Genomic DNA, 10,564 nt, shown 5'->3' with positions numbered 1-10,564 from the left:
CTTACATTGCAGTTAACTTGTTGGTGGTAGTCACCATTGAGTCGATTTTGACTCACGGTGACCCCATGTTTGCAGAGTAGAACTGCTCTACAGGATTTTCAAGGCTGTGATCTTTCAGAAGCAGATCACCAGGCCTTTCTTCTGAGGCACCTCTGGATGAGTTCAAACAGCCAACCTTTCAGCTGGTAGTCAAGCACCTATGCCACCCTGAGCAGTACTAATTGTCCAGAGACTCCAGTACCAACTGCTATTTCTTCCACTTGGAAGGCCCTTTCATTCTTTTACCAGGATAGTTCTTTTATACTATCATCTTTAAAATGTTTGCACTTTTAAAGTTGGGGGTGGGGACCCCAACCTGCAAATAGCTTTTAGTATGATACAAAAACCTTGCACTTCACTCCCCTAACCTTTTTTTTCAATAACTGAAAACAAATCCAATTGTGTACTTAACCTCTCCAATCAGAAGTGAGTCCATGCCTAATACCCAAAAAAACCTATTTAAAATCCTCTTTCACCATTGCTACCCTCTGAATTATCCACCATGTAAATGCATGGTTTTCCTCCAGCCGATAATTGTTCAGATTTCATAATTAAAGCACAAATATATCCTCACCGTAAAAACAAGACCTTTTGATACTCCCACCCTATAATAGTATCATGCCACCAAAAGTAACCGCTGTTTTCAACTTGGTGTCCCCGCCAGATTCTGATACACTGCTAGGAGGTCGTGTCTCCTCTCCTTGCCTTGAAAACCACTGCTATCATCTGCCTAGATCCACCAATCAAATTTTGAACATTAACCTTCTGAAGTCTGTATTATAAAACCAATTGTTTTTACTTTCCAAATATAAAATAGTATTAGAATGCTTTGTCAAATGCCCTTGCTCAAATGCCTTAATTAGCTTATAGGGATTAACTAGGACATCTGAGGAAAACGGAGAACAGGGGAGGAACTCTTCTAGGCAAGTGGGAGAATTAATGTTTTAGTCAGGAAAAATAAGCTGTCATGTTTATAACTTCCAAGAAGAGAAACGGTTTCAGCATTTGCCGTACGTTTAGACAACTTTAAAGAGTAATCAAATATAAATTTTATAAATGTCGTTTTTTGCTGCTGTGGAGTCAGCTCTGACTCATGGTGACCTTATGTATGACAGAACAAAACCCTGCTTCGTCTTGCACCAAATTTTTTAAATAGCGTTTAGGTACGCAGTTTGTGATGGGGGCTTAAACTGAATCCCCATCCCTCAGGAACTCTAAAGTAAGAACCACAGTCATCAGAGGCCCAAGCTTAGGCCATCTGGAGGTTTCTTGAAGGGAATTTTCAGGCATACGGTCACGTCTCCCAGGACAGCAGGAGTCATACTTCTAGAGGTGAGCCGACGGTCAACTCAGTCTCAACACATAATGGTGCTGAAATGTGCTTTTGAGAGGCAAGAAATTTATTCTGAAGTACAAGAGTCCCCCCAAAACATCAACTTGTGGTTTGTCAAGAAATATACTTTGCTCAGCACAGAATGGTATCTTCCAAAGGTTTCTACTGGGAGGAGTGGGGCAGGTTTGGTTACACATTTTTGAAATGGAATCTAAAAAGAAACCTGAAAATGCCAGACTACCCTGGAGGTGAGACCCCTAAACAACAGTTGTTTCAGGAGAAAAAAAATTCTTACAAGGACAATGAGAGATGAGGAAAGACAAGATGAGGGGAATGTATACGAGGGGCCGGAACAACAGCCAGAACAAATAAAGTATTGCTAGTAGGATAAGAGGTACCAGAAAACAACCACAGTAAGGAAAAGAGGTAGTCGTCCAAACTACAATACTGTATTGGTTAGATCATTATGAATGCTTCGGGCTGCAAGCAACAGAAAATCCACAAGGTATGTTTCTCATATAAGTCTGGAGACAGCTTTTGCTGGCATTGCTTCAGTGGTTCAGCAGGGTCAGGGTTCACAGCTCTGTGTGATTCAAAGCCCTTTTCCTCATGGTCACAAGATGGCTGCTGCATGCCCACCCCTAACTACAAGGTGACCAGGGAGAGAGGATGGAAATGCAGCTGGGGCCAGGCAACCAACCCTCTGCCACAGCAACAGGAAGTCTGTGGGCAACCTGGGTTTTTATGAAAGGGCGGAGACTGGCAAAATGGGTGGGTGCTGAGTCCATTAAAATGGTTACTTAACCTCCCAGACCAGTGCAGAGGCTAATGGTTCTAGGGGAACATGTAAATTTCCATATCACATTAGAAGTTGAATGAGGGAAAGAGAATATCTATTCTGAATTTATATGTTTCACGTGTATTACCCAAGAAACTACCTATAGAACTCTCAAAAAGTTCAGACTTTATGAATGAAATAGTACAGAGAAAACACAAATTTCAATTGCTACAAAACACAGCCAAGTTCAAAAGGCACATTTATTTTACACTCCACCATTATTTTACAAAAATAATGATAGGCATATATATTTACATAACAAGGGTAGGCAAAATTGGTCAAGAAAAAGATTCTTTAAATACTTCTAGCATTTAGCAGACAAAATCAGTTTCTACAAGTAAAAACCTCTATCATCTCAGGAAGAACTTTTAGAAGGCTCAACCAATATGATTCAAATTATGACTGTTTTAATAAAGAAATTATAGTTTTGTCTTCTTTGAAAATCTCCAAGTTGCTAGAAGCCAAATAAACCAGATCACCACCAATTTTTAAAAGATGCAAATCTTCTTAAATTAGGAAGTCACAATTGCTTTAAGAAATTGTTAAAGAATCTAAACATACCATCATTTCTGAGCAGTACAAGACAGACTTAGTTTTCATTAATTCCTTAATCCATTAAAATGGTTTCTGATGCCCTACTGTTCTCTCATGAGAAACATTAAGTCATTTAATACTTAGCTCTTAGGAAAATCATTCCATGTGTATATTGAGCTTTCAATAATATTAACATAGATTTTTTAAAAATCCATACACCTAACAACCATAAGTAGACAGGGATCTTCCAAAAACAGAGACAAGTATTCTTGTAAGAGTCAAGAGTCTTCAGACTCCTGCTCTAATGTATCCCAGTGTACAGACTTCATTTAACTGTTCACAGAGGAAAAGATCCTTTAAATGCAGCAAAAAAACATGCCAGTATGTCTATAATCTCTCCTTGTAAGTGTACACACGGCTGTCATTGTTGATATCTTGGTCAACACCTTCTGTGTTTATCAGTTCATCCTTTCTTTCACTGTCCTGACTACGAAGTGTGATGTCCAAACTGAAATAAAGCAAACGTCAAACACATATATTAATCAAATATAAAAAATACATCATGGCAAGACAAACATCAGATGACCCTTTGAGGTTTAATTCAACAACAGTTATATGAGAGTGGGCTGTGTGCTCAGAGCTGAGGACAAAAAAGTGAGCAAGACAATCTCAGCCCCATAGACGGAGCTCCCAGCTGCCTGTAACTTGAGTCCCTACAGCACAATTGTTAAACTGCTCAGCTGCTAACTGAAAGGCTGACAGTTCAAAGCCACCCAGTGGCTCTGTGGGAGAAAGACCCAGCGATCTGGTTCCATGATGATTACAGCCTAGAAGACCCTGTGGGGCAGCTCTACTCTGTCACATGGGGTTGCCATGAGTCAGAATCAACTCAATGGCACCCAGTAACAACGTGTCCAGCCCTAAGCTAAAGGCTATGAAGTATACAAAGAGAAAAATTCTTTCTCTAAAATGCTCATAGTAGGTTGGAGAGAAAATGCTGAGTCATTTATCAAACAGTGAACAGTATAAGACAACACACTAATTCCTCATTTAACCATTATCACTGGGTTATCCAGGTGTTTCCACCTAAGTAACTGTCTTAGATAACTGAAGGCTTCCAAGCATCCTGGAATTTTAATAAGTCAAACTCTAGTCTCTGCTTAGATGCCGGATTAGGGGCAGATTACTTAGGCAGGATGAGGTTCATTTTCCTCAGGTTTAAAACAGGTAATATTCACCTAGTTTTTTTAGGATATCGCTGTGAAGATTAAATGAGATACGTAAAAACTACTTTGCAAGTTATAAATTTCTATACAAGTTTAAAGTTCTGTTTTAGACACGTTTGCAATTTTATGGTAATAGTTCTAAACTACACAGTTTTTTGCCTTCTTAATAGAATGAAAAGATTAATTTTCTAAGTCAACATGATAAATACCAAGTATTGTACTCTATATAGCGTATGTACACACACACACACACTATTAACCTCAGGGAATACTAATGTGAGTAAAATGCATTCCCACACTCTATTATGCTCTGAGTCACTACCTGCATTTCAGTTTTTCTGCTGATGTCTCTGTCACTCCTCAGTGCTGTCTACTTGCCTTTAGACACTGTCCTTCTTCCTTAGTGGCCATTCTTCCATACTCCTCTCTTTCTCACGGCTTATTTTTACGCACTACCTCAGCTATATTTTAAGATGGGAAAAAAACAAACCTGTTGCCATCAAGTCCATTCCGACTCACAGCAAACCTATAAGACAGAGTAGAGCTGCCCCATAGAGTTTCCAAGGAGCGCCTGGTGGATTCGAACTGCTAACCTTTTGGTTAGCAGCCATAGCACTTAACCACTGACACCACCAGGGTTTCCAAAGATGGGAAACTACACCCCATATTGGAATTATGTCTAAATTAAACAAAAGAGACCACAAGTAAGGCACAATCTCAATGATCAAGTGTTTGAAACACAATGTGCATCCTTTTAAGCATCTAATAAGCATTGTCATTAAAGATAATTATGACCTCATTTGCTTTTTTAAAAGCACAGTTAACACTCTATCTAACCAAATAATCCGAAATCTTTATGTTCGACTGAGAAAAATATTGGAGTATTCACATTTAACTGTGGCTAGGTTGAATCTGTAACACCATTCTTTCCCGGTCCTCTCAAAATTTTAGACACCCTGTTCATATTGCAGGCAAAAACATAAGGTAAGCACCTGTCTAAGATAAACCACCAGAAACTTATGCACAAGTGTTTTTCATTTCAAGTATTTTACTTCAAAAGACCTCCTAATAGGCTAAAAGCTGATGAGCATGTAGAAAGGTATCAGAAACATTAGCAGCATCAACAATTGGATAGCCCACTCTGCATAATTACTTCAAGAGAACTTGAAGTCAAAGATGCATTACTAACAGTATGCTTGAAAATAACTGAAAAATTAATTTTACATTATAGCTCACCCTTGAAGTTTCTGGACTAGAAAATGGAGAAGACTCCCAAGACCTATTTTCTTTCTCAAAGGAATCATCTTCTTGGAATGCAAATTTCTGTTTAAGTGCGTGAGATATTAAAGACACTGGGTCCCAATGTGAATTTTGTCTTTTCCACTTTTGAATGGGTCTACCTCCAGGTGACCTGTTTTTTAAAAAAATTGAATAAATTAAAACTTTGATATAGCTTAAGCTCCTTGTTAAAAAATACAGCAGGAATATAAGCCTAATATTTTACAATCTGATTAGTTTGCAAGAGGTTGGCATTTTTCGCCATGGAATTAGGAACCTAGAGGGCACAATGAATTAGGAATCAGAAAACCAAGAAACCATGTGAGTGAGGCTCTCCCATAACCTTGTTATGACCTGGGATTTATCAAATATCACTGTGCTGTTGTTGTTGTTGTTAGGTGCCATTGCGTTGGTTCCGACTCATAGCGACCCTATGTACAACAGAACAAAACACTGCCCGGTCCTGCACCATCCTCGCAACGTTATTATGCTTGAGCCCATTGTTGCAGCAACAATTGTGTCAATCCATCTGGTTGAGGATCTTCCTCTTTTTCGCTGACCCTCTACTTTACCAAGTACGATGTCCTTCTCCAGGGACTCATCCCTCCTGTGCTAAAGATCTTAATATCTAATTTTCCAGGAGGGAGGAAAATTTATAAAAATATTTAAGAACTTTTAAAAGGGCTATAGAATTCATGGGAAGAAAGTCATCAAGATAATTGTTCATTTGTTCGGTCATTCATTCACTCGACCCTCATTGAACACCTACTAATATACCAGGCTCCATTTTCCCCTTTGGGGATCTAACAGTATCCCATTCCCATGGAACATTCTGGTGGCAGGATATTATCAATAAGCAAGTAAGCGATAATTTTGGATAGTGACAAGTGCTGAGAATAAAATAAAAGAGGAATATGACAGTCATTAGCGATGAAAACACTTTAGATGAGATGATCAGAAAAAGCCTCTTTAATGAGGTGACATCTAAGTGAAACTTGAATGGCAGGAAGGCGTCGGTTTTAGTGTAAACATCTTGTGGATGCACCAGAAAGGAGCTTGGTACGTGTGAGGAAAGAAAAAAGAGAAACAAATACAGCTGGAGTGCAGTGAGCAAAATGGGAATCGGGATGATAAGAGGTCGGAAAGAGAAGCAAGGACTGGAGTGCAGAGAGATTTACCGGCTACTGTCTGGATTTTATTTTAAAAAACAAAACAAAACCCGTTGCTGTCGGGTCGATTTCGGATTTTATTCTAAGCAAAATGAAAAACCAGTGAGGGTGGTAAGCAGGGGAGTGGCATGATTTGACTTCCATCTTTAAAGGATCACTCCAGTTACCATATGAAGGATAGATAAGGAGGCAAAAATAACAAGAGACTAGTTAGGAGGCTAATACAGAAGTCTGAACTAGATAAGATGGTGGATTAGACCTAGGGGTAGCAGTGGAGAAGGACTTGGGGAAGGACAGGTTTTCAAACATGAAGGAAGGGGTCAGGTAGGACAAAGAGTTCTGTTCTGGAAATATGAAACATAAGATGACAAGTAGGTATTTGAATACATGCCCTTGGGGCTAAGAGGAGGTCAGGGCTAGAAAAATAAATGTGAGAGTCATTAGCATATAGCTGGTATTTAAAGCCATAAGACTAGATGAGAACACCAAAGGAAATAATGTGGATGGAGAAGAGAAGAAGGCCGAGGGCTGAGCCTAGAGCACTCCAACATTTAGGGGCCAGGCCCAGGAAAAAGATATAGCAGAGAAAGAAGGAGTGGCCAATGAGGTAAGAGGAAAACCAAGAGTGTGGTTTCCTAGAAGTGAAAAAAGATTCCAAGGAGGAGAGAGTCATGAACTATACCAAATGCCTCTAAGGTTAAGTAAGATGAGAAATGAGAACTGACCATTGAACTACACGGATGTTACTGGTGACCTTGAGAAGAGTAGTTTTCGATGGAGTGGTGGAGACAGAAGTCAAATTACAGTGGTAGAAGAGGGCAGTGAGAAATGTAAACAAACTACAGGTGACTTTGAGAACTGATATCAGAAAGAACAGAGAAGCAGAACAGTAGCTGAGCGTATACACGTTTTGAAGATGGGAAATACTTAGGTGTGAAGAGAACAATAAAGTAAAGTAAGATTGATAATGCAGGAGAGAAGGGATAATTTTAAGTAAAATCCTTGAGAAAAGAGGAACATTGAGAAGACAGCAAGGAGGGAGCCTGGACATGAACAGGGACAACTCATCCCCAGTAACAAGACAGAAGTCAGACAGCACGAGTAGTAAAGTTATATGTGTAAAGATGTGGGCATTCTCATCTGATTTCTCAATGACATATAAAACAAGGTGAGTTGTTGGGGCACATGAGAATAGGGGGGTGGAGGGTATAGAGTCTACCTGGGCTTTTAGTTGTTTCTCCAGCCATGGTAACAATCACAGTCACCATTTTACACTGACAGGGCCCAATGCTACCAGTACAAGATTTAGTTGGACCAAGTGTACAAATTTTAAATGATGATTTAACTAACGATTGTGATCTAACTATATCAGGAAAATGTAGCAAGAAGTGTATGTCTGCATATGTGTGTTGAGGGGTGGAGTGACTAAGAGAATGTATTCCTAATCTAAAATCAGAAGTAAATATAATTAATATATTAAGAAATAGCAAAAGGCATCAATTGGTCCCAACCCACTTGGAGCAAAGAAGAATGAAGAACACCAAAGACACAAGGAAAACATTAGCCCAAGAGACAAAAGGTCCACATAAACCAGAGACTACATCAGCTTGAAACCAGAAGAACTAGATGGGGCCCAGCTACCACCAATGACCGCCCTGACAGAGCAGGAGAAAATTGCATAGCAGAACTCAAATTCACTTACAAAGACGAGACTTAAGGGTCTGACAAACTTAAGGAACCCCAGAAAGTATGGCCCTCAAACGTTCTGTTAACCCAGAACTAAAATCATTACCAAAGTCCACTCTTCAGACAAAGATTGGACTGAACTATAAAACAAAAAATAACACTCGTGAGGAGTGTGCTTCTTAGTTCAATCAGATACATGAGACCAAATGGTTGGCTCCTGTCCAGAGGCAGGATGAGAAGGCAGGAAGGGACAGGTACTGGTTGAATGGGCACAAGAAACCTGGGATGGAAAGGGGAAGTATGCTATCGCATTGAAGGCATTGCAACTAATGTCACATAACCATACGTGTATAAATTTTTGTATGAGAAATTAACTTGAGCTATAAACTTTCACCTAAAGCACAATAAAAAAAAGAAATAGCAAAAGACCAAAGGCAGTAGCCAAATTGCTGGGGATTCTGAATCACCCTCTTTGAAGAATATGCTTCTTTTCCTCCCCACCTCCTGAGAATCACTAACGGAGAATACTGAATATAACTGAGAAACAAAAGACTACTTCCTTAATAAACCAGGCTGTTAACTAGATTTCTCCTGATGGTGTGAGCGCACCCATTGCTGGCAGTGGAGGGCTCGCCATGGAAAAGCAGCTTATTTAAGATGTTCGTGAGAAGTCTGAAATTATGATATCTCTTCTCACAAGAAGGGGGAAGGGTGTGTGCAGTGTGTTATGTTGGAAAAGAAGCCACGGAGATAAGTTGTACCACTCCTGCAGCCCACGGGCTGCTTGTGTTTACCCCTTGGTTCAAGTTCTGCCTTTTGGAGAAATACTGAATGAATTTTTCACTTTTTGTGTGACTCCTTCTAGCACTGGAACTTGTTTATTGAATCTTTCGGTTAAAACACCCCCTAGTCCATTCATTCTGCATTTGTTCAATAAATATTTAATTGAACTCTTAAAAAGAAAAAAAAGAAATAGCAAAAGAAGTATATTTTTCAAAAATAGGGAGATGAGACAGTCAAAAAGAAGTTAAAAGTGATTATCTCTGGGAGGTGCATTCAGGGGTGAAAAAGAAAACCACAAAAGACTTGTATTACTATATGAGTTTTTTAAAAGATGTACATTATTTTGACAAGCACAATAACTTTTTTAAAACATCATTGATAAAATTTCAGTTCATTTCTCAAATTATGACAACATACCGTTCAATAGCACGAAGCTTAACTTGATTCATATCCTTTAGAACATCCAACATATTTGGAACATCTTTATTTCTCTGGTTTTTTGCATGATGGCTATAATTGGTTTTACTAGCACCCAGGTGCTGTTTCTTCATTTCAGTTGCTGACCTGTCTGAGTCACAAACATTAGATCCTGGTTGTACAGTAGGAGGAGAACACGGAGCCTGGAGAGAAGGCTGAAGAGGAAGCGGTGGTGGGGGAGGAGAGGGACGCACAACACTTGAAAACTGATCAGCTTCAACCCTCAGCTGAGCAGTCTCTGGTGACAGCCCTTGGCCCAAACCACTAGGCCCATCATTGAAGTCAAAGGGACCTAAAAACAAAGTAGTTTGTTGAAAATCGTGCAAAATTCTCTCCAACATAGCACATACGCAGGGCTAATTAGAACCAAAACAGGAACAACTTCTGTGGTAGTACTAATATGATATGGTCGCCATAGATGAGAAGCAAATTCCCATCTGCTTAGTAATTTCTGTAAAAGTCAAGCCAAATAATAAATTTGTTTTTAATCCAATTAAGGAATTCTCAGGTTAGCCCTTAAAAGGGAGGGGAGGGCATTTTAAAGAGAAAGTACTTTATCAGCAATACATACAATCTGAATTTCACCCTCCATTTAAAAAAAGCTAAAATATGTTCAAGAACTTGTAGTTAGAAACACTCAAGCTGGTATATATACTCAATGATGACATTGTAGAAACACCCAAGCATATATTTTCTAGGCAAGGGCTGAGTACTTAACTTTTCACAATAGATTTGCTCCTAAAGGGCTGTTTGTAAGTAAGATTGCTAAGAAAAAGTTACGTGAGTGTCTATGTGTATATATATGTTGTTGCTGTTGTATGCCATCAAGTCAATTCCGACTCATAGCGACCCCATAAGACAGAGTAGAACTGCCCCAAAGGGTTTCCTAGGCTGTAATCTTTATGGGAGCAAATCGCTAGGTCTTTTCTCCCATGGAGCCGCTGGTGGGTTCGAACCACAGACCCTTTGGTTAGCAGCCAAGTGCTTAACCATTGCGCCCCCAGTACTCTTTGTGTGTGTGTATTATTTTTTCTTATTATATTAATATGTTACCAGTTGCCATTGAGTCAATTCCGACTCATGGCAACCCCATGCGTGTCGGATTAGCACTGTGGACACAAACCTCTAACGTTTCAGTTAACAGCTGAGCTCGTTAACCATTTGCATCACTCAGGGACTCATTAATGTTATATATTATATA

At 39.4% G+C, this 10,564-nt stretch overlaps 1 protein-coding gene across 1 annotated transcript in view; it reads right to left on the bottom strand.

Annotated features, from left to right (window-relative positions):
* Positions 1–2,522: 2,522 nt before the first annotated feature.
* The window catches only part of MTFR2 (mitochondrial fission regulator 2), a 12,752-nt gene continuing 4,710 nt past the window's right edge, over positions 2,523–10,564 (bottom strand). Inside the window, 4 exon segments of the mRNA XM_004368973.3 lie at positions 2,523–3,234; positions 3,236–3,252; positions 5,207–5,381; positions 9,304–9,655. Of these exon segments, the coding sequence (XP_004369030.3) occupies positions 3,132–3,234; positions 3,236–3,252; positions 5,207–5,381; positions 9,304–9,655 (647 nt within the window). The 3' untranslated portion in view covers positions 2,523–3,131.

This window comes from Trichechus manatus, unplaced genomic scaffold, assembly GCF_000243295.1.
Source record: "Trichechus manatus latirostris isolate Lorelei unplaced genomic scaffold, TriManLat1.0 scaffold00002, whole genome shotgun sequence".
Classification (NCBI taxonomy): Eukaryota; Metazoa; Chordata; class Mammalia; order Sirenia; family Trichechidae; genus Trichechus; species Trichechus manatus.
Note: the sequence above shows the minus strand (reverse complement) of the source record. Positions and strands in the feature narration are given on the sequence as shown.